The 25,738-nt window shown below is 37.5% G+C and overlaps 1 protein-coding gene across 1 annotated transcript; it reads left to right on the forward strand.

Annotated features, from left to right (window-relative positions):
- The first annotated feature begins 13,100 nt into the window (after positions 1-13,100).
- LOC113350633 lies at positions 13,101-14,964 on the forward strand. The gene is made up of 5 exons (XM_026594768.1): positions 13,101-13,208; positions 13,637-13,878; positions 13,965-14,079; positions 14,146-14,309; positions 14,856-14,964. Exons 1-5 carry the CDS (start codon positions 13,101-13,103, stop codon positions 14,962-14,964), a joined length of 738 nt encoding a protein of 245 aa, XP_026450553.1.
- The last annotated feature ends 10,774 nt before the right edge of the window (positions 14,965-25,738 follow it).

Below are 25,738 nucleotides of genomic sequence, written 5' to 3' on the forward strand. Positions count from 1 at the left end.
ATAGCACTAATCATGATTAGCTAATTAATCAACATTAATTCATTTCTTTAAGTTAAGTGTTGAAGTTGAAAATCAAAACAAAAAAAATCAGAGGGAAGAGAAGAAAAGGAGGAAAAAAAATTGGGGAAAAAATGAAAATCATTGATTCAAGCAAAACTTTTGATGTAGGTGAACCCTCATCTTTAAAATACAATAACATATTAATACCCATCAACAACGATCAGTTCTTTGCTGATTTTTCAGAAAATCATGAATTTTTTTCTCAAACTCAAAATAACCCTTATGAACCTTACTATGATTTCGAAGGACCAACCCAAGAAGAAGAAGAAATCGAAGAAACAATTGCTCAAGATTACCAGGTATACCTCTATTCTAACTCCTATTTCAGTTTTTAAGCTCAGAGTTGCAAGAAGTTTCGATTTTTTCCTTCCGAAAACCCTAGGTTTCCAGCCGCCAGGTACAATCACGGCTGGGAAACCATGAACTCCTAGCCGTTATTCAATATTACGGTTCACTATTGATGAACTCCCAGCCGTTATCATAACGTTATGATGGGACGATATTCCTTGCCATAACTAAAAATTTACGGCCAGGTTTTTTCTACGTGCATGGGAAGCATTTAATACTGTCGGCGACGGTTAGGTTTCCTGTCCGAAAATATTAAATGCTATTTAATGTTGTCGGCGCCGGTTGGGTTACCCATCTGTAACTGGTTTTACGGCTCGTTTTTTAAGCCGTAAACTGACTCATCCAGTTACAGGGAAATTTACGTCTTGGAATTCCTGGACGTAACCGGTTTACGGTGAGGAATAATACTTTTCGACCCAGCCGTTGATGTTATGACGGCTGGAATATCACTTGTCGACCCAGCCGTATACTATTTGACGGCTGGAATATCACTTGTTGACCCAGCCGTATACTCCTTGACGGTTGGAATATCACTCATAGACCCAGCCGTTTCACAGTTGGGTTCTCAAATATTCCTAACCGTATGAGACATTAACGGCTGGGAGTTCTTGATGTCCCAACCGTTAGGTATACATTACGGCCAGGACGATATGATATCACGGCCGTAAATGCTTCAGAAAACCATTTTTGGAAACCCTAAAACGATAATCGAACCTATTTTTTTCAATCTAATGGTAAAATAACTGCTGGGTTTTTCGATTCTTACCTAGAAGGAGTCATTTGTGGACGATTCGCAAGTGTTTGAACAGATTGGTTCACCACAGGAGGATTTGAAGGTGTTTGAAGTGATTGGTTCACCACATCTCCATGAAAAGGAACATCAATAACCTGCCCTGATTCAGAATCAGGGTTCAATCGGCCGGATCTTGTCACTCTTGATCTTGCTACCATCTTGAAAATTAATGGGGAAGAGAGGGAGATATTATTAGGTTTTTGAGAGTTTTTTTGAGAAGAAGAAGAAGAAGAATAGAGAAAATGAATGGATTTTGATGTTTGGTTTGGATTTAGGATTTAGGATTAGGTTTTGATTTTAAATTATTTATTTATAAAGGGTAAATATGACTTTTCAATCACTTAAGTCTCCCCTTATCTATAATTTGCCTACCCAAAGCAATTAATCCCCCAAAATGGTCAACCCTTTAAGCCCAATAATAGGGTTCTTTATTTATTCAAAATCATTAAAATTGTTATAAATTTGTAATTATGTTAAGAATATGTAGGGCATATCTCGTTTATTATTAGGATGTCCTTGTGTCTAACCCTATAAATAGAGGCTCTACTATTAATCTATTATACACATGAATAAGATTTTCTCTCTTTTTTCCTCTCTACTTTGTGTCTCTTGTTGTTTGTCTTTTATATCACGATACGTTATCAACACGCTCTACATTCGCGAAGAAATTGAGCAAATGGGTTAAGCTTTCCAAACACGACATGAAGGGATTTTTTTAACCTTTGACCTCTGTAGTTTTATTAATTTGTTTATGCCGGTTTTGTGTGATTCACGTTAAAGTGCTAGCTAGCTTTTACCTTGTCCTTATGTACAGTTTTGTTTCCATTGGAGTGAAACGTGGAACTCGTCATTATAACAGTTGATTTCTTATTTTCTGTTCTTATATTTTTTATTAATTAATTGATCAAATCAAAAGTTTATTATATTTTTTCCTTAATTATTTAATCACCGTGGTGTATTCCATGGAGATAGATTTATATATCTTCATAACACCTATCATGTGATTTGTTTTTTCCCCTTATGCACCGTGGTGTATTGCATGGAGACAGATTTTATATATTTTCATAACATCTATCATGAGAATATGATTATGCTCATTATTTCTACTTTTTTTTTGGGTGCAATTAAAATCTATTGGTTAATCCTAAAAAGATATGAGGTGGTCAATTTTTATTTTCTGTACTTATCTTTTGTCTCTTATTTTCTCGTGGAGAAAGAAAAAGAAAATCCATCAATAGATGGTTTATAGTTTCTATCCTTTTAAAGGAAATTATAATCACTGAAATTGGTGTTGTCACAATTAAAATATCTTTACGGTAATTAATTACATGCATGGTTGAAAAACCTTCGCCCAGTTAAGTTTGGTATCTTCTTCCGTTGGAGGAAGATCATGTGATTTTCATAAAATGGATTTTCCATATGCCATGTTAAACGATATTTTTTCCCGTTATCATTTAAACGATTTTAATATATCGTATAAACCAATTGATATTGGTTTTCTCTCCTCCGTCAATACTAGGAGATGGGATGTAAATAAAGTGGCAGTCTAAATTATGTTTAGGCCAATATGGTTTCATTCCTTCTAAGGAACATTGATTGGTTTCTATTATTCCCTATAAGAAACCATCTTTAATCAACCACTAAGTGGATATTTCTCTACAAAAAATATCGATGATAATTTATTTATTTATTTATTTTTCTTAAAAGGAACCGTAAAAACCAACTAGATTTGGTTCTTCCCTATCGATCCTAAAAGGACAAAATATCGTTATTATGATATTCTTAATTGCAAACACCGACAAAACGGGAGATTGCTGCATTCCTGAGGGATATTAAGTAAAATTTATTTTTTCTTCCTAATAATAATCTCCAAAATTGAGACCCTTCAACTTGATGTTGGAATACGGTAGGACATAAAAGATCAATGGGTCCGCACCCGACTTGTTAGCCTATATTATTAGTCCTTGTAGTGACTATATCGATCTTGATATAATTTTCTTTTGATAAAAAAAAAAAGTGTCCATAATTTCATTCTAGTTCATTATCTCGTTGATCCTTGAGGTCATGAAATTATTTTGGAGTTTTCTTTTATATTTTGGCTGTGACTAATAAAATACATGGTTGATGTTCAATTTGTATCTCAAGTAGATTACAATTTTGGGACAATTTTTTTATGGTTGTTGGAATCAGTTTCTACTGTCTCACCTGGTATTGTTAACATTCAGAAATTATTATAAGTATATGTCCTCGAATTAATCAGATAATACTTTAATAAATTTGTTTTCGTTTTTATGAGATGAAAATATTTCCGCCATAATCAGGAGGAGACCATACACTACCAGCAAAAATTGGTGTTAATTAACTTTAAAGTTATATCAGTTTCTCTCCCAGAACCAGAACCAGAACCATAGCTCGTTTTCCAGTAACAAGTACAGGGTGGAGCGGAGATAAACCGCATAACGATCTTATCTTCAGAGATGCGACTAAAGTTTTTACACCGGCTAAATTTTATCAGTTTCTCTCCCATCATGATAAAATTGAAAAAGGCTGCTACTGACTAGGCGTGAATTGTCTCATTTTCTTTTACATAAGTGTTTGCCTCTTTAAGAGGAAAATTCAGTCACATCTAATAAAATAAGTTGCGTTCCAAAAGAAGCTATTGGTAGTGCTCCAATTGAGTGTACCGAAAACATGATTCACATTCTCAAAGTTATTATATCCTCATTTGAAGGGGAGGAGATTACAATGTCCGTGGGCGCTCGTACTATCAATTATGTAATTAATTTTAAGATATGCATACGCTTGAGAATGTGTGGTATCGTAATTAATTGTCGAATATTCATTTAAAGTAGCTACTGAAACAAATGATGGTGGTTTTGAACCCCTTTGCGGAAAAATATCTACATATGTGATTGGTTGGCATACAATCCAAATTAGATTGGATTCATTTCTCGATTAACACAATTTTGGATCCAAGACTTAACACCGTAAATGTGCCAAGCTTATTAATTACAGGTTGGTGTAGTCATAATGTGTGATACGAGAAATATGTTCGGTGTGAAAATGATTTGAGGGATTTCTTTTTGTTCAGACCTTAGGATTGGTTAAGTAATTGTTCTTCTTATAAGACATATTTGGCATGGTAGTCCTTGAAAGACTCATATATGGTCGGAGAACATTTTCGAATATGTGATCCTTGGAGGATTCAAATTACATTCACGCAGCCACTTGACTCGACTATGTCAGGTTTAACAATCCTTTATGTGTTTTTATAAATTTGGTACAAAACCAAAAATCCGGATTAATTAGTTGATGACTTCAACGTTAAAGGTCTCTTGAGGAGTTCTTAAAAACACAAAAATCCATGTTTTAGCAGCATAAATATTAATTTTTCTTAAATCTGCAGTAAAATATTATGCTTGCTTAAACTTGTCTAAAATATAGACTATAATTATGATTTTGGTGCTTTTTAATAATACTCATATAGTTGAGTTAGCATCCATATTTAGGTCAAAAGTTGTACTCTTTTCCCTTCGTTTCAGGTTTTGTCCCCTGTGGTTTTCCTGACAAGGTTTTAACGAGGAAACATCTCATGACGTTTTTCTCCAAAATGTTGATATTTATGATCTTTTTCCTTCGTCCAATTTTTTTTCCCATTGGGTTTTCTTGGCAAGGTTTTAGTGAGGCAAATTAATTCAACACGGTGGTCATCCAAGGGGGAGTTGTATAGATTTTGGTTATTTGGTGGATTCCCACCATTTACTAGGTCATTTTGTTAGACAACATCAACATAATCATCTCCTATGAATTTGGATATCATTCTGATGTATAGTATGACTACAAAATTCGTAAACCTATGGTACTGTAACTGCGTATTGGCACTTTGTTGAAGAAATTACATCAAATACTTCTACAAATCATCTTCGAGAAGCTAATAATCCACGAAGCAAGTCCTCGATGTATTTAAAGAAGCGTGAAGACTCGAGAACACTACCATTAGAAGACTAACACAAAACAAGACTTCATCAACTGGGAAATTTTTCACGAAAGCATTGCTATCTCCAGCATCCAAGAAATTTGTTTATCGAAATTGGCTCGACTCGAAGATTTGCAAGCCAAAATTTAGCTGAAGTACTTATCTGGGGGAGTATCAAATTAGAAGGTATTTTACTGGACTATAACGTTGTACTCTTTTTCCATCATCAAGGTTTTTCCCTTTGGGTTTTCCTTGTCAAGGTTTTAATGAGGCAACATTTGCGTGTCCAAATCTTTTCTAAGTTTTCTCAATTGTACTCTTTTACCTTCGATCAGGTTTTGTCTTTTTGGAATTTCCTAACAAGGTTTTAACGAGGCAATTAGCTTAGACACAATGTCATCAGGGGGAGTGTTATAAACGTGTAATTATGTTAAGAATATCTAGGGCATATCCCGCTTATTACTGGGATGTCCTTGTGTCTATCCCTATAAATAGAGGCTATACTGTTAGTCTATTGTACACATAAATAAGATTTTTCTCTCCTTCTTCCTCTCTACTTTGTGTCTCTCGTTGTTTGTCATCACAGTAAAAACATCTAAAATACCCTGGCTAGATTGGGGTATACCCAAATTTAAATGGACCTAGTGCTCTTGCTAAGGGGTGGTCAAAATTGGTGATTTTACTTTGATACCCTTGAACTAATTAACCTAAAATTAAATCCTAAAATTAAAAACTAAAAAACTCTTAATCTTCCCTAATCTCTCTGCTCTTCCACTTCATCTTCTTCCATTTCTTCCATCAACCGAAAATCTTGAACATTGATTTTCCAAAAAAAAATGGTTGATTCTACCGGCGAAAAGAAGACTCTAGGTGATGTCTAAACTCAAATCATCATTGTGTTGTGTGATTTGGTTGTTATATGATTGTTATATTAGGTTAGAATTCGAAAATTATGATTTTTATGTCTTTAGTCGGCAAGGTCGTAACATGCATATCTTGTCGACTTTTCATAATAGCCATGGCGACTGTAAATTTTTTCAACAGCCGGCAGGGTATTTTTCAACAGTCGGCGGGGTATTTTTCTCAACAGCCGGCGGGTTTTTTTTTTGTAGACATTGCCGACTATATTAGTCGTCTCCTGTGTGTCAAAAAATAAAGTCAGCATTGTATTCATTTGAATACCCTGGCGGCCAAAGTTAGTCGGCATCATCTTCATCATCTACCTTGCCGGCCAAATATAGTCGGCATGGTATTCATTCGTCGATCTTGCCGACTTTTCATACTTTCAGAGCTGAAAGTGTTGAAGTATGATCTAATTTTGAGTATGATATCATACAATAGCTTTGCAATCCCCTTTTTAGAAGTGTTTGGGTAGTGTGCTTTCATTTCCGTTGCAAAAGATTTTCTCAAAACAATTTTTTTCATCAAAAATCTTCCCAAATAAGTTCAATAAAAAACAAAATTTCATAATCAAATTCATAATTTGAGAAGTTTTAATCTACTCAATTAATCAATCTAAACTCAATTAACCAACCTAATCAGATTTTTTAGTGTTAATTAAACAAGGGTATGTTAGCCATTTAGAAAATACATGGTTAAGGCGTGGCTTCTTTTACTTCAAAATGACCTAACTTTTGTCTCATTAGGTATACCCCAATCAAGCCAGGTAAAATACCACCAGTTTATTTTTTTATTTCATTTTTTTTATAAGGAAAGGCCTTCAAAAAGGATAATGGTCCTCCTCAACTGTTGGTAGAAGGAAAACAGGAGGGGCATACCAGTACATAGTAGAATTGTTTTTCTTTTCCCACAGGTAAAGTTCATGAGATACAGATTTACAATAACGAGGTTGAAAGCTAAAAACACAGACAACTAACTTAGAAGATAAAAATTGAATATCCTTAAAGATAGCATCCGTACGCGAATCCCCTTCGAAATTCCCAGCTGAAAATTAATCGAGTAGAGATTTCGCAGCACTTTCAATAATGATGTGAGTTAACTGTTGCTCCAAGGCTTTCTTCAGTACTGCCCAGATGGCTCTTGCTTCAGCTTCTTCAGCAGAGTGTACTTCAAAAACTAAGGACGCACAAAAGGTTGCTTTTCTTGAGAAGTCTCGCATCACATACCATGCACCATTTGCTCCAGAAGTATCATCAAAGGCTCCATCAGTATTACATTTAATCCAACCAAAAGAGGGGGGCATCCATTTATCACAAATATTGACAGAAATAGTAGTAGAAACAGTCAAGCTAGTTTTCCTAGCGAGAAGCATAACTCTGGCTCTAGCTAGGACAGTAGTATGATTTTCAGAAATATTTTGGAAGATGAAATTTTTTCTACTAGTCCAAAGAGACCATAAGATAACAATAAATAAACTTTGAGCTTCATCAGAGAGTTTAGACTGAGGATCAATTAACCAAAAAAGAAGTCAATCAATGAAGGACTTGTTTTGAAAAAATTGAGCATTAATGTTGAAATCAGAGATAAACCAGACTCTGCTAGCAAAGGGGCAAAGGACCAAAGCATGCATAATAGTTTCATGAGGATCAGTACACCTAAGACAATCCACACTATGCATAGGCATTCTAGTGTGAAGGATAGTTCTGGAGGGAAAAGCATTTCTAGCTGCTCTCCAAATAAAGACTTGAATTATGTAAGTAACTCTGACTTTCCAGATACCTTTCCAAAGATTTTTACAAGGGGAGGGCCTAAGACCTATGATCCCCATGTAGGCAGATTTAGAAGAAAACTTTCCATTATTTGAAAGATCCCAATCCCTCCTATCAGTATCAGGAGTGCAAATCTGGCTTAAGTGATAATCTTCTGATCAGAAATATTATCAAAGTGGGTGTTGAGTCTAGACACATCCCAACTTCTGATTTGTGAGACAATAAAATAAGACACTTTGATACTAGGATCAGGGGGAACTAGAGGGTTGGGTGTAGCAGAACCCAATGAGGGTATCCATTTGTCACACCATGGGTCAATAAATTGACCATCCCAAACAATCTAAGAGATGAAAGGCTTGATTAGTTCTTTGATGGCATGTAGACACTTCCAAGTCCAAGAACACTTGCCAGTGCACTTGGAATTCAAAAATCAGTTCTAGGAAAGTATCCAGCCTTAAGAACAGTGGCCGGTAAGCAATTAGGATTTTCCAGGATTCTCCAGGCATTCCTAGCTAGCATAGCCAGATTATTTAATTCAGCCTTCCTAAAGCCCAAACCACCTTCAGCTTTAGGGTAGCATAAAATGTCACAACCAAGCAGGTGCAACTTCATATCTTCTGGGTCTAAAGTTTTACCCCACCAAAATTTGCAGAGGTGAGAGTCCATTTCTTTACAAAGATGCTTAGGAATAATAAAGCCTCCCATTTGAAAAAGAGGAATATCTTGGCCAATATGTTTAATTAGAGTAATTCTAGCAGCTTGGGACAGAAGCTTGTGAATCCAGACAGAGATTCTGGCATCAACAACTTGGAGAATACCCATATGTGTCTGGATTTTAGAAGCTTGGAACACAGTAGGAGTGCCAAGATATTTTTCTCCTAAGTCCCTACTTTGAATTTTTAAAATATTGGCCAAGAGAGCTTTTATATGCTCGGGAATCTTGCTACTAAATAAAATACCAGATTTTTCAAAATTTATTTCTTGCCTAGAAGCCAGGCAGTACTTTTAAAGGTAGTCTTTAATGACTTGATAATTTTGAGAAGTAGCTTTTGAAAAAAGGAGATAATCATCAGCAAACAAAAGGTGTGACATTTCAATAGCATCTTTACACACTTTGATACCTTCTAAAATACCTTTCTTTTGAAGACTATCAATATAAGAGGATAAGGCTTCAGAGAAAATGATGTAAAGATAAGGAGAGAGAGGATCTCCCTGTCTCAGTCCTCTTTCAGGTTGGAAAAACCCAGTTGGGATACCATTAAGAAGGACAAAATAGGAGACAGTAGAAACACACTGGTTTATGAGTTTAACTTAGTGGTTAGAGAGACCCATTTTAGTTAAAACCTTTTCTAGAAAATCCCATTCAAGCTTGTCATAAGCCTTGGACATATCAAGTTTGATAGCAACTATGCCTTCAACTTTGTCATTGTGATTGACAACATATATGGCCTTATTGTCTAGAAGAGTATTATCAGAAATACTCCTCTTAGGAATAAAGGCATTTTGATTTTGGGAAATTATATTGTTCATAAAGGGTTTACGTCTATTAGCCAAGGTTTTAGAAATAATTTTTGTAAATAAAATTACGTAGCCCTATTGGCCTGTACAGAGAAACAAGTTCAGCAAGATGAACTTTGGGAATAAGAGCAATATTAGTATGGTTAAAGACCTTAGCAATATGCCCAGTTCTGAAGCTGGTTTGTGTGATATCAATGACATCATCTCCCACAATATCCCAGTGATTTTGATAAAAGAGACCTGTGAAGCCATCAGGTCCAGGAGCTTTTTTTTTCCCCATTTATATAACCGCATTCTTAATTTCCTCTGGAGAAAGAGGCATATTTAAGGATGTGTTATCCTCAGCAGAGAACTTAGTAGGGAGATCAGCAAGAATCTCATCCTGGAATTGCTGAGGATTGGAAGAATAAAGGTGTTTGAAATAGTATATGAAAGAAGTTCCAATACTATCTCTATCCGTTAGAATAGTATTCAAGGATTTTTTAATCCAGCTAATGGTATTTCTTTTTCTCCTGAAGAGAGTTACTCTATGTAAATAGGGTGAATTTCTGTCACCTTCCATGAGCCAAACCTCCCTAGATTTATCTTTTTAATATAACTGTTCTAGGTTATAAAGGTACTCCAGTCTGGCTTTGAGTCTGGATGTATTACTGTTATCAGTAGGGTTAGAGAGTTGGAGCTCAGCCAATCTTTCCTAATGGTATATATATTAGTTTGAATATTTACCAAAAGAAGACTTATTCCAATCTCTTAGACCTTTCTTAGTACTTAACAGTTTAGCTTTAAGCTTGTAAGCAGGGGAGCCTACTACATTGACAGGCCAGGAGTTAGCAATAATGTCTCTGCAAGTAGGATCCTCAATCCACATAGCCATAAAATAAAAGATCTAGGCATACATATATCCTCATAATTAAAACCTATTTGCATAGGACAATGATCAGAGTAATTCCTAGGGAGATTGTTAACACAAAGTTTAGGACAAAGATCTTCAGCCACGTGGTTTATAAGACATCTATCTAATCTTTCAAGAATTAAGTCAGGACCATGTTGCATATTGGACCAAGTGAACCTAGGTCCAAAAAAACCAGGATCATGTAAGTTAAACACAGAGCAGAAGTTTCTAAGGTTTTCAAAATCAGGATCATCAACTTCTAGGCCACCATTTTTATCTTCAGTTCCTAAGAGAGCATTAAAGTCACCTGTGACAAAAACAGGTTCATCTGAGGGGGCATTAGATTGCTGGCATTGTTGTTCCCAGAAGGCTTGTCTCAGACTACTATTAGGTTCTCCATACATGAGATGAATATGACAGGTTTTAGTGTGAATGATGTCAGTTAGGGCTGTCAATGGATAAAAATCCATCGGATATTGGCAATACCGATAAGGTTAAGGTTAAGTGTTATCGGATATCCGGTATCCGGTAATATCCGTCGGAATTCAAAAATTCAATATCGATAAGGTTAAGGATAAGCTATCGGATATCGGATATTATTCCGTTAATTTCCGTTATCTACTCATGATACAAAAAACTTCCAATAATTTCCGTTAATATTCAATAATTTCCGATAATTTCCGTTAATATTCGATAATTTCCGATATTTACTTAGGAGAGACGTAATCAAATGACTAAAGAGTAAACCTAAAGGGTATTAGGTATCGAAAATTTCCGAAAATTTTATGATATAGTTATACACTAACGGTATCGGATATTAACCTAACGGAAACTCCCTTAACCGTTATCGTTATGTTAATAAACGGATATCCGTTACGTTAAGGATATCGGATATCGGATAGCCGTTATGTCGGATATTAACCTAACGGAATCCGGATATTCGGAAACGGATACCGGATATCGAATATCCATTGACAGCCCTAATGTCAGTAGATGTAACATAGATACCCCTCATACTGGATGAAACAATGTTGATGTGAATTTCCTTCTTCCAAGAAAGGGCAAAGCCACCAATAGGGACATTAAAGGTACAAGGGAATCCCATGTTTTTTAACTTTCTAGCAGCCATATCTTTGTTCATTTATGTTTCAAAGAGAAAGATGATGTCAGGGTTGACATTTCTACATAGTAAACTAAGTTCCTTATTAGCAGATTTTTTTTCCAGATCCTCTAATGTTCTAAGCAATCAGAGTAATGTTATTGACAAGGAATTGGTTTATAGTATTATTGGCAGTATCAATTAAAGGGGTTGGGAGAGGTTGATTTACCTGAGTGGTAGAGTCAGATCCACCACCAAGAGAAGCACTGGTATCATCACCACTTTGAGAAGTATTTAGGGAATAATCGAGATTAGAAGTAGCAACATTGGGATGAGAATTATTGCGGACACCATTGTTGTTTGGGGAATTGTCATTAGGTACATTTTAGATCGCATAAGAAGTAACCACAGGTTGGGTATTGGGGGTGGCATCATTAACCTTAAGACAGCGGGAAGAACATACTTGCTGCTAGAAGCTTCAATTTCTTTAATTTTTTTTTGCTTCAATTTCCAAGCTGGACAGTTTTGATCTTTATGATCAAGAACACGGCAGGAAGTGCAGAAGTACCTTGGAACTTGGATGTATCTACATTCGATCAGAAATGGTGAGTTCTTCCACTTGTAAAGAGTGGAATGCATAGTGGTAATGCTTTTTGCACTGGGATTCTGAGATACACCTTGACATTCTTCTTTAGAGGATGTTTACCAAAGGGATCTTGAGCTTCAATGAGTTCACCCATTTTTAAAGTAAGTTTTTGAAGATCTTCAAATTCTGTACATTCATTTGGAATGTTGCACAATATAAACCACATTATTTCTTCATCAAAGTGGAGTTGATGATTTGCAGGCCATCCTTCAGTTGGAACCACTTTTAAAACCATTAAATAACCACAAACGAACCAAGGTTTCTGAAAATTGATTCTATTGAAGTCCTTTTCTGCTAAGAAACGAATAAGGACTTTGTTTCGCAATCCACTACATATGGTGACAGTAGGAGGTTGGGCTAAAGGCCAATTATTGCATATGTAGAAACATATTGAGGATGTATGAACCAACATTTCACAGCATAAATATCCCACCATACACCATTTCCAATTACTATCAGATTCAGCTAGAACAACTTTTTTTTCTATGAACATTGGGTTCGGAAAATGTAGATGGTAAGGTTAATTTCTCAGCCATTTGAGTAGACAGGTTTTGAATATCTTGATCTAATTTTTGAGGGTTTTCTGAGGAATTTGAGAACTCCATCAGGTAAGAGAATTGGATATATATAAATATAATTTGACTGTTACAGATAATTAATATAAAATGCAGTTGTAGAGAAAAGAATCTCTTGTTAGTACTATATTGAAATTGATCACAAAAAATATGGATGGAGAAAAGGCAAGGGGTTTTTGTTTGTTTATATGTTTGAACCTTAAAGAGGGAATGACAAAGTTGTTGACTAAAATTTGAATAGTTTTCAGGAGAAAATTGGTGTAAGGTAGTTGTTATGATACTTCAAAGACTGTGTTGGGGAGGGGGTTCATCATACAAGATGTCATTTTCGTATCCATGCTTTATGGACACCTTCAGATTTGAGATATTCACGCGAGTTTGATGATAAAAGACCCAAGTAAGGACAAATCCAATAATACTTTATTGGTAAACCTGGGATGGAAGAGAATGGTATGTAAACTTGACATAGTTCGGGGTTGGTGGATTATTAATGGGTTTGTCTTTTTTAGACTGACGTAGGTATGATGGTACAAACTGCCAAAGGTAATAATGGTAGTAACAATGTATTGGGAAATAAAGATGGGAATAGAGGGAAAGATTATGTTGTAGTTGATGGTTTTGAAAGGGTTGTTGTAGGTCGATTGAAGGCATAGGTTTGGGAGTAGAGCTAGTAACCCATCTGGCAGACATATCCCAGACTGCAATGATGCCTCTCAACTGATGCTGCATTCTTCTAATCTGCATAAAACATAAATTTTTAATTAGGCCCCAAAAAGAAACATCAAAGTTTGGTAACCTGCAAAGACCTCCCTTAATGGTAGTTCCAAAAGGAGTAATGGTAATAGTAAAGATTAGGTGTTGAAAATAGGTCTCGATAGGGTAATTATGATCATTAGGGTGAAAGGGGTGCGCATGGCTTTGAATCGGCGTAGTAAACAAAGCGACATGACGGTTAACCAAGTGCCATAAATGGGATTTAATTGGCACAATTGGGTCTTTAAATGGGTGTTTAGCCGAGAGATTATCATAGCCAGGGCAATTTTATTTAGGTTTTTTACAGAAAAGGAAAGAATTAAGAGAGAAAGATAAAGTTTTAGAAACGGCTGATCAAAATCCTCAAAATGCCGGTGAGAATAGAACTCCGGTTGAACCATCATATTCAGAATATGAGCAATCCAAGTCCCTTGTTCCAGGATTAAGCACAGAAGAACTTCAGAATTTGAGGACTGAAATTCAAGCAGAGATTGATTGTCGTGCGCAAGAGAGGTTACGTCAGATAGAAGAAGAAAGGATCGAGAACTTGTACATGCCGCATGGAAGCCAAAATACTTAGAGAGGAGAAATAGAAAAGATGAGGAATGGGCTGAGAAACATTCCAAAGCCCCAAGGTATGGGAGTGCGACAGAGAGTGATTCTAAGGCTTCTGATGGTGAAAGTTTTGAGTATGCTGTGGAGGAGGTCGGCACCAGTGATCTTGATTCTGACGCGGCTGAGAATTGGAGGGTAATGGAGGATTATCATGAGCGCAGGTTGATTAGTCATTTTGAGTATTAACTTGCCAATCCAAAGATATTAGCAAGGACCATGCAAGAGGGTGAGCCTGAAGAAAGGGATACGGAGATGCATGATGCAGAGATGGAGAATGGGGAAACTGACAAAGTTACAGAAGATGAGAATTTTGCATCATCAAGTGATACTTCACCGGCATCATCTGAAAATGATGATAGTGAGAGGTATGAATAGGAGGGATGGGGAACTGATGAATAAGACCTTTGGTAGTCTCTTGCAGGTGTCGGAAAAAGCTAGATTTTCATATTTTGAGTAAATATTGAAAATAATCAACAAGTTTTTAACAAAACAACTTTTCCGATGATTGATATTGCTCCTACTCTTCTTTATTTTGTTGCAGATGATGGTAAGTAGTTTGTTTTCCTTCTCCTTACTTCAGTCGGCTTCTTTCCTAGTTTGTTTGTGATGCTGATGTGTATAAAACTTGGGATTTTGGGTGTTCTGTTGGTAAGTAATACTGTTTGTTACAAGTTTAGATGTTTGGTGGTGAAGATACTGTTTATGGTGGTTTAGGATATGAGGAAATTGGTTCAGTTTTTTTTGTTCATGGAAAATGCTAGATTGTCCAGAAGTAGTAGTGGTGTAACAGTTTGAAAGCAGAATTGGGATGTAATGATGAATGCTTGTGTTGAAACTTTTTGAATAAAATTTAATGAACTGTTTCCTTTTGATCTGGATCTTGTTGAATATTTTTCTATAATTGTACTTAGTGAGATGAAACTTGTTTGTGAAATACTTTTGATCAAAGGAGGTACTGAGAAGATAGTAAATTGTATAGATGATGTAACTACCAATGATGATTACAAAGAGATGAAGTAATTGATGGATGCTAACAAGATGGATTCCTGGGGTTTGAGTTTCAGAGAACATGAAGCGGAATTTGGGTCCTTACGTCAGGATGACGGAGCAGAGCTATAAATACCAACGTTTTTGTTTATAATACCACTAGTTTATTGATCCAACCTTTCCTACCGGGAATAGACCCATCTACCCCTTACCCGCATTATGGATGAAAAGGGATGTTCTATCTATTGTATTAGACAATGAAACACATTTTATTTTAATTTATTTTGGAATCCTATTATTGGGGCTGTAGGGGCTAGGATTTTGGGGGCTTAAATTACTAATTGGAACCCAAATGTTATAGGGGGAGACCAAATTTATGTAAAAACTAAAAAATACCCCAATCATTTTAAATTATTACCCCCTTATACCCTTCCATTAACTAATTAATCTAATAAAAAACTCTCAGTTCTTTTATTTCAGAAGACGATACATACTGTCATTGCCCCTTCAAACTGTTTGATGCTTGTCTGGATGGAATGGGTGGCAGAGGCTACATCAAAACCTCAGTTCTTAAGAATATACATGACAAACATTACCCCACAACAAAAGGAATTTCTATCTTCCAGGATAGAGTGCGTACTAACATTAATGTATATACGTGTTTGAGGGTAAAAACTGATTCTGCTGTTTTTGGTAAATTTTGGGTGTGTTGATGAGAAACTAATTCAAACCCTAAACAAATGCACTATACGAGAGTACTTTTGAGTTCGAGATATCAATCTGTAAGACTCTGGCCTAAACCAAGAAATAGCCGTTCCAGATTCAATTCGGTCACAAGGTGAAGGAGAAGGGTTGATCTTAGGGAGGGAAGCAGAGAAGGTGTTTGAGATCAGAGTGTTGAATTATGAAGGTGTGTATGTTTATGACTTGCGTATCAGAAAATGGTTTCTGGCTACTTGTGTTGATAACACCTGTGTTGTCTGTTCATTTGAATAGGTTGAAAACCTATTTATACAAGTCATTGAGCGCACCTTGATCTCTTAGGAAGTGGAGGAAGTTAAGTAGTGGAGAAGTGGGTTTGTGCGGAAGGTGGTGATCATCATGTTTCCGTTATGAGGGAGGACTGATCACACGTTCACCCACTACTCTCATTATTGTTAACCGTCTGTGTTTCCTGACACTTTCCCGTAATGGGCGCGTTGCACGTCGCACGTTGTAAACCGCCAGACCAATACCCCAGTGAGCATCCCCAGTTGTGACATGCTTGATGTCTCGAGTGAATGGGTCAAGTCATGTGACTTGCCGCTAAAATCAGCATATAGTGCTTTTGGGTCAAAATTATTTGTAGAAACAATATTCATGAAACATCGTTTATAATCGATGTATATAAAGCATCATTGTTTCCAAGCTCGTCTAAGTTAGTTGCGGAGCTTAGTGTCTTAAAAGGAGTGTGATCGTCCTATTTTCAGGGAGTTGGTAGGAGCTACGCACGCATCCCAGGTAATGGTCGTTCAGGCCATATAGGAGAGTGGCGACTGGTAGCCATTCTAAAATCCTGTCGGTCAATCCAGTTTAGATCTGGGCCGCTTAAATCGGCTAGCCAAGTTGAGTGGATGAGATGATTTGCGGCAGTTATGTATTGCCGCTGAAAAAATTTTAGGGTTTGGAAGCGGTGCGGCTATCCTTGTTTTGGTTTGTCGAATCAAAGCGCTGGGGCGCTGATTCGAACAGGCCGATTGGCCATGTGCAAAGACGAGCCACCGTTGTGCACGCTGACATCTCTTGGGCTGTCTAAAATTAGATCTAAGCCACTCAAATCGGCTGGCGAAGATGAGTGGTAACAATCAATTTGCGACAGAAAGTGTTGCCGCAAAGCGTTTTTTAGGGTTTTCAAACAGCGCATTCACCCTACTTTGGGCCGGCGATTTGATGCGCTTTGGTCTTGCTATGAGCAAGTAGATCGGCCACGTTTGGAGTTGGTTCGATGGTGAACGCGTTGGCAATAAAATAGATACTCATCCATCTGAAGTCAACTGACGTGCGCTGAAAGGAAACGTATCTTGCTCAAGGGACGAGCCAAGCTCTATCCTGGTATGTGCGCTAAAAATATTCTTGAGAATGTCTTTTACTGTCGCTATCAGTGCTTACCCCGCAATAGCGTCACTATTACGTACTAAGCAGGGGACTTAATGTTGATGGTGGTTTTTAGTTCAGGGTCAAAAATGTAAAATCATGTATTTAATGCGCTGTCATCCTGCAAAGGAATAAAAGTCGTTTAAAAGAAATGAGTGCTTAAGCCTCTCCACTCACATATGTATTGAGCAATTCAATATATCTGTATATATAAAATTTACTCAGAATGGTGCATGCAACAACAATCCCAAAATGTTCTGTGAATTTTATCTTCCACCAGCATTATTCACTAATGCATGACTTGCTTAGTATTTTCCTACGCTGTGTTCCCAGCCGAACTCTCAATATTAACTTGACATGACGATTAAATGTTCACTCTCAGCAGAGTAACATGAATCTCCCGAAGTGTCAGTGAAGTACTCACACAGGCTGCATCACTCTCTAACAAAGAGAATTTTGTATCGACGCACTTTTAAGTTAGCTCGATCGAACACGCTTAAATTCCTTAGGGAAAAGCTAGACTGTTAATATCAGTCTCAAAAATGATCACGGCCACACGATTTGGCCGCGAGATTCAGCAAGCCTGGATTACTTCTAGCGGAACTAGGCAATCACCGTATTGACCACCGGCGGGCCCACTAATGCCTTAGTCGATCGAGTCCCATTTCGTTCATTTGCAAGCACTTCAAACGCTAACCCAAACATGGGTATTCGCGTTACTTGAAAATAAGATTAAACGAATTAAGACCGACAAATACGGTCTCAAATGCATCACATCCGTCCAACTTCGCCACCCTAGTTGGACGGCTTAGATCTTCCTTCGAATTGTCGAAAGGGTACTGACGTGATCACAAACGACCCAACTATATTCTTGGTCGGTCGACCTGCCCACTAAAAACCAGAAACGCGTTGAATCACACGCCCAAAGAAGGGTGATCGCGCAGCCTTTAAAACCCTAAATTGAATAAGCAGCGTTATACAACTACCGCAAATCAATCGTGTCCGTCCAACTTCGCCAGCCTAGTTGAACGACTTAGATCGCATTTCAAACGATCAAGGAGATGCCAACGCGTTCACCATCGAACCAACTCCAAACGTGGTCGATCGACTTGCTCATAGCAAGATCAAAGCGCATCAAATCGCTGGCCCAAAGTAGGGTGAACGCGCTGTTCGAAAACCCTAAAAAACGCTTTTTAGCGATGGAGGTTCTCACTTCAAAAACAGGATCTTATAAAGCTTGTTTAAGAAGTACAATGTGTCGCACAAGATTGCAACACCTTATCATCCCCAAACAAATGGACAAACCGAGGTTTCTAACCGGGAGGTGAAATCCATTCTAGAGAAGACGGTGAATCCAACAAGGGAAGATTGGAACATGCGACTTAATGATGCTTTGTGGGCTTATAGAACCGCATACAAGACACCTACCGGGATGTCTCCCTTTATGCTTGTGTATGGTAAACCTTGTCATTTACCCGTTGAAATTGAGCATAAGGCGTTTTGGGGTATTAAGCAATGCAATATGGAGATGAATGGGGCTGGAAAGAAAATGAAGTTACAAGAGCTATAGGAGCTTCGCAATGATGCATTTAAAAGATCACGCATTTACAAGGAGAAAACGAAGGCCTTTCATGATACTATGATTTCTTGAAAACAATTTTGCATTGGGCAGAAAGTGTTTTTGTTAATTCTCGCTTGATTGGACCTTTTATTGTTACTAATGTGTTTTCTTATGGTGCAGTAGAAATTCGTAGCATAGGTACAGGCAAGGAACTTAAAGTTAATGGGCACCGGTTGAAACCATATTATGAGAATTTCACTTCCGAAGTGGTGGAAGGAGTTAAATTTGTGGAAGTACTCCCTCTGGAGGAGTCATAGAAAGCAAGGAGATAGTCGGGTTGACGACTTTAAACCAAGCGCTATATGGAAGGAAACCCATCGGTTTTGTATTTCGTACTTTGTATTTTTATTTTCTTGTCTTGTTTTTATTTGTTTCATTGTTCTGACTTTTGATATCTTGCCATACATCATGATTAGGTATTTCCCACCTTAAATTTTACTTTGAATGACTAAATTTTACATTGAGGACAATGTAAGGTTTATGTGTGGGGGAGTGTTTGTATAGAACTTTCTTTTTAGCATTGTTAGTTTTCCTTTTAAATATACGGAAAAAAAAATAATTAGAAAACTAGAAAAAAAAAAAGAAAAAAAAAAGATGATACACTACTAAGTCTAGCAACTTGTGACTTACACTAATGAAAACATAGGAGTTGAGGAACCCATTAGTGGAGTCTATTCATATGAAAACGAACAAAATATAAGAATAAATAACATGTTAGTTGTCACCATATCTGAAAGTCGTCACCATATCACGTTCTATTTTTATTTTTCCGTATTTATCTATTGTTTCTCTAAGTTATTTGGTGGGGCACCAGCATTGAATTGTTATCACTGCTAGGATGAAATAAAGTGATTGAGTTACTACAAAAAAAGAGACCAGACCAATTTGACCAAATGATGTACATATATATTAAAAAAAATGAAAAAAGAAACGAAAAAGAAGAAAATATATATTATTATTGTGTTGAATAAAATCGATCGCTGGTTCCCTTGTATATGCCAGTGAATTGATCTAGAATTAAGTTTGTCGACCGTTGGTTCCCTTGTATATGCTAGCTGTGTTGATATTAGTATTCAGACCAGTAGCTCAATCCAATAGGATTTTTGGGTTTGTTTTGGCAGTGACCTTCAGACAGATATGGGAAACACCATTTACCTTAGTCAACAATCCGCCAACATCCACTTTCTATATCCATCTTCTTAATCTTTTCATGCGAGTGTGGTTGATTCGATTCCGAGTATTGTGGTTGTGTTCAACTTTCTGATAAAGCTATATTACTAATTTATGAATTGGATTGGATTTGAAAGTGGGTACTTCCTCCTGTAATCATTGATTGTATGCCAATTACAAAATGTTTAGTGTTTTTTTTTTTAAACTTTTCACAGGTAGCTGGATTTGGAAGTAAAGGTTTTGTAGGTACACCTCTTGTAAACCTTCACGAGAATAAAACTCGTCCACTAGGGACACCTAGAGGTTTAAAGGCTTGTTATTTATGCTAACATTAACCGTAGCCTCGACGAGACGGAGTTGTATGTATCTGTTTTATAATTATTTTGTTTGATTTGCTCGAGGACTAGCAAAGTCTAAGTGTGAGGGAATTTGATAGGTGTCTAAAACACCTTGATATTTATCTATTGTTTATGCTTTCTTTGCAAAGTTTTCTTGTAAAATATGTATCTTATGATTGTTTTTGAGTATTTAGGTACTTTGGAGTCATTTGGAATAAAAGAAGAAGAAACAATGCAAAAGTCTCATTTCATGTGCAACTGCTGTTGGAGGCGAATTATTTCTCATTATTTATTTTTATTTCTTCATCTCTGTCTGAAAAGCATGTCGGCTTTAGTGATGCAAATTTATCTGTCTGAAAAGCACGACAGCTTTAGCGATGAAAAGAAATTGAAGAGAAGAAGTGGGTCTGAGAAATAAGAGAGAGACAACTGCTGTTATTGGAAGCACAATGGAGCAAAAAAGGAGCAAAAAGATCGATTCACAGGCGAGCGCAGCTAGCTACGATTGAGCAAGAAGGAGGCATGACAGTCAGTTCTCTGAAACTAACATGCTTACCATTTCAGACAGCTTCTATCTAAAAACATCGGGTGTCTTTAACAGTTTCACTCATTACCAAGACCTAAAGTTCAGAGAGAATTCATTTTCTCTCATCATTAGCTTCAATTTCGTTTTCTCTGCCTGTAAAGAATGAAGACACATTATTCAGTGGAGATTCAGAGAGGGAATTTGATATGGATTGAGTGGGCTGTTGTAGATGATGTTAGAGAAGAAAGTGATGAAGCTCGGTGGTGTTTACAAGGGATTTGAACGAGGAATCAAGGAAGAATTTTGCTGGTAATAAAAAAAGATGATGTTGCTTGGATCTGAGGCCATTAAGGAGATGGGTTTTGTAGGTACAATCGAGAATGGGTTCGAATTTGAAGAAGAAGATGAGATCTGAGAATGACAGAGGTGAAATTAAGGTTTTACTGATGAACTGATGGATGTGGATTGAAGATGAGAGGATAGTTGACATGAAAGAGCAGTTTCGGGTCAGTGTGGATTGAATTGAAGCTATTATTTGAGCAGAAATTGCAGGGTTGTATGTTGTTAGGATCCTGGTACTATTAAGCTGATCCTAATATCAACAAACACACAAGAACAATTGATCTTTTGAATGGAGATCGACCACTTCTTAATAAACTTAATAATCTGATAATTGAATGAATAACCCTAGAACAAACTAAGCATATATATAGAGAACGTAATAACCTGTAAATAAGGAAACAAAGAACTAATTCCTAAAATAACTATAGTTGATGTCGGTGTCCCAACATCCCACCCGTCTTCATATGAAGCTTGTCCTCAAGCTACAAAGGCAGGAAAACGACTAATGAAATCTGCAACATCTTCCCATGTAGCCTCTTCTTCAGAACGATTTTCCCACTTAATCAACCAACGAGTTACCGCAACATTGCATTTCTTAAACATTCCTCGATCCAGTATTTTCTCAGGTTCCCATTCAAACTGGTCTAGTGTTGTAGGTAAGTTGGATTCAACTGTATCATGTGCTCCTAATTTCAAATTCAATGCTGACATATGAAAAACTGGGTGTATGCGACTTGTTGGAGGCATGCGTAGCTTATATGAAACAGGTCCAATTTTCTCTTCGACGCGAAAAGGTCCATAAAAACGTGGAGAGAGCTTGGAATACGCTTGATTTGCAACCGTAGTTTTCCTATAGGGCTGTAAACGAAGATAAACAAGGTCACCTACCTAAAATCTTCTTTATGTCCTATGAGCATCGGCGTAGGACTTCATTCGAGCTTGAGCAGTTTGAAGATGCACCTTGATGATTTGTAAGGTACGATCACGAGAACGCAACGAAGTACCCACAACATGGACATCAAGTAGAGCCCGGAACATAAGTAACAACAGTTGGTGGTGGACGACTATACACAGATTCAAATGGAGTCATTTTAATGGCTGAGTGATAAGTGGTGTTATACCACCATTCCGCCCACGACAACCAGCTAGCCCAACTGTGTTGTTTGTCCCCGCAAAACAACAGACGTAACACTCTAAAGTGCGATTTGTCACTTCATTTTGGCCATCCGTTTGTGGATGGTAAGCGGAGCTCCGACATAGCTTCGTATTTTGAAGCTAAAAGAAAGCTTTCCAGAAATTACTTAGAAATATAGGATCACGATCACTTACAATTGTCCAGGGCATGCCATGAAGACGTACAACTTGACGAACAAAAACATCTGCTACGGTAGCGGCAGTATAAGGATATGAAATTGCACAGAAATGAGCATATTTAGAAAGCCGATCGACTGTCACCATTATAGAATTATTACGACCGGAATTAGGCAAGCCGTCAATAAAATCCATTGATATATCGAGCCACACATCATCGGGAATGGGCAGTGGTTGAAGGAGACCAGGGGGAGAGATGGAGTATGACTTGTTTCTCTGGCATAAATCACACTCCGCAATGTAAGACTTAATTATTTTCTTCATACCTTTCCAATAAAAGTTTGCTTTCAACCTCTTATACGTTCGTAAGAATCCAGAGTGTCCAGCAGATGGGGTACCATGAAACTCATGTAAGATTTTAGCACACCAAGGTGAAGTAGAGGCAACCAAAATACATCCCTTGTATCACAGAATATTATCCACATAAGAATAGTCTACCTTATGGTTTGGATCCCGACGTAATCCTTCAATAAGTAAGCTCAACTTATCATTATGGCATTCATGAATTATTTCATTAACCCCAGCAAACATTGGTGTTGTAACAACCATTAAACGAGGGATTTCAACTCGAGATAATGCATCAGCTGCATTGTTTTCAGAGCCATGCTTGTAAACTATCTCATAGTCGTAGCCAAGAAGTTTAGTTACCCATTTCTGTTGTTCTAGATAAGCGTTGCTCCAAAAAATACTTTAAGCTGCGGTGATCCGGACATATTCTAAAATGTCGACCCAGTAAATAGGTTCGCCACTTCTAGACAGCAGAAATAATAGCTAGAATTTCCTTATCATAAACAGAGAGGTTCAAATTTTCCCCTGAAAGTGACTTGATATGATAAGCAATGGGCTTACCTTCCTGCATTAGGACAACTCCAGACCCATTTCCTGAAGTATCACACTCTACGAAAAATTCCTTTGAGAAATCAGGTAATTGGAGAACTGGTGTAGTTGTTAATGCTGTTTGTAGCCTTTTAAAAGCAACGGTAGCATCATTGGACCAATTAAATGCATCCTTTTTAAGCAATGCAGTTAAAGGTGCACTAATCTTTCCGTAATCCTTGACAAACTTACGGTAATATCCTGTCAATCCTAAAAAGCCACGGAGATCCTTTACCGACGACGGAATAGGCCAAATCAAAATACTTATAGTTTTGTCGTCTTCCACCGATACTCCATCCGCTGAAATTTTATGCCCGAGATAACCTACTGAAGACTTTGCAAATGCACACTTCGATTCCTTTGCAAAGAGATGATTAGCCCGTAAAATATCGAAAACAATCGAAAGAAGGTGAATATGTTCTTCAATTGAGTATCTATAAATCAAAATATCGTCAAAAAATACCAGGACAAATCGACGTAAATGAGGTCGAAAAAGGTCGTTCATCAAGCTTTGGAAAGTCGCCGGAGCATTGGAAAGGCCAAAAGGCATTACCAAAAACTCATAATGACCATCATGCGTCCGAAACAAGGTTTTTGGTATATCTGGTTCATGGAATCGAATCTGGTGATAACCCCATCGTAGATCAAGTTTTGTAAAAATTATTGCTACCTTCAATTCATCTAATAACTCATCCACCACTGGAATTGGGTATCTATCCTTAATAGTGATGTTATTTAGAGCACGATAGTCTACGCACATGCGCCACGAGCCATCTTTCTTACGAACTAACAAAACCAGTGAAGAATAAGGACTTGAACTAGGACGAATGAAGCCATCCTCTTTTAATTCAGCAACCACCTTTTCAATCTCTTCTTTCTGGAAGTATAGGTACCGATAAGGACGCGCATTCACCGGAGTAGAGTCTGGAACAACTGGAATGTGGTGATCATGAGAACGTTTATGCGGTAAAGATGTGGGAAACTCAAAAATATACGAAAATTGCAATACTAGCTCTCTTATTGCCGGAGGTACCACTGAGTTACTTGAATCTGTACTAACTGCAGCACTTGTTAATTGTAATAAAATACCTTGCTTCTCACGACATATAATTCGCTTCATAGGATTAGTATCTAAAAGCATAAAAGTTGGTGAGTTTTCGCCAATTAGAGAGAATTCTCTGCCTAGTTTGGAAAAGTTCATAATTAACTTATTGAAATCCCAAGTAAACGCACCCAAAGTACGTAGCCATTGAACACCAAGTACAGCATCACAACCACTGACTGCCAATAGATAAAATTCGGTATCGAATGCATAATCATGTAACTTAATGGGGACATTAGAGCATGAACCGGTAGTCTCCATAAATCCACCGTCGCCTATCATAACTTGCATAGCAGTGTCATTTGATGTATCCTTATAACTACATTGCTTCGCGACCTTATTCCCACATTGGGATGTTGGGACCTTAGTCCCACATTGGTAGATGGAGCTTAATTGGGTAATTTATAAGTCAATGGGATCCCTCATCTAGTCAACCGGTTTTCGAGTTGAGTTCTACCCATGGGATTATGACGAGTTTAGGGTTGGTACCCTAACATTTGGTATCAGAGCCAACCACCACGACTCATTCCCGCTCCACGAAAGGGGTGACCTATAGGCTGGATTAAAGTGTAGGGGCACTTATGTATGGGCGTAGTTGTCACCTCACTGAATACTGGTAGTCGAGTGGAGCCGCCATAAAGGAAAGAGCTATCGCCGGGTCAGTGTCGATAGAGTGGGCCAACAAGGACGTTGGGTCTGAAAGCGTGGTGGGATGTTGGTACCTTAGTCCTACATTGGTAGATGGGGGTTAATTGGGTAGATTATAAGTCAATGGGATCCCTCATCTAGTCAAACCAGTTTTCGAGTTGAGTTCTACCCATGGGCTTATGACGAGTTTAGGGTTGGTACCCTAACATATGTGAGTTAGATGTATGCTTAGGAATGGATTGATACAATACTGGAAAGTGGATTTGTAGGTTGAGATAGTAGTATTTAGAATGAAATGGAGGATTGGAGTGTAGCTGATGCAGCTTGGTGTCGAGTTGATTTTGCTGTCACTTCAATAGCAGATGAAAAGAAGGAGCTACCGCTGATGTTAATGGGAATTGCAGGTGGAATTAGAGATGTACATGGGAACTGGTAATGCACATGAACTATGAGATGAGGCATTGTAGGCATGAAGTTGCAGGTGATGGAAGGTTGCAAGAAGGTGCAGGTAGAGTAGTGTGCATTGTTGTTGTAGCTGTTGCTGCCATGGATAGTGACTGTGTTGATGTGCAGTGAGATGAACTGGATATGGATTGGATTTGTGCCGAGATTGTAAAGTTGGAGCTACTATTGATGCTATTGAGCTCATAGAGGAGATTACTGGGAATCCAAAGTGCTGG

This window comes from Papaver somniferum, chromosome 2 (genome assembly GCF_003573695.1).
Source record: "Papaver somniferum cultivar HN1 chromosome 2, ASM357369v1, whole genome shotgun sequence".
NCBI classification, from domain to species: Eukaryota; Viridiplantae; Streptophyta; class Magnoliopsida; order Ranunculales; family Papaveraceae; genus Papaver; species Papaver somniferum.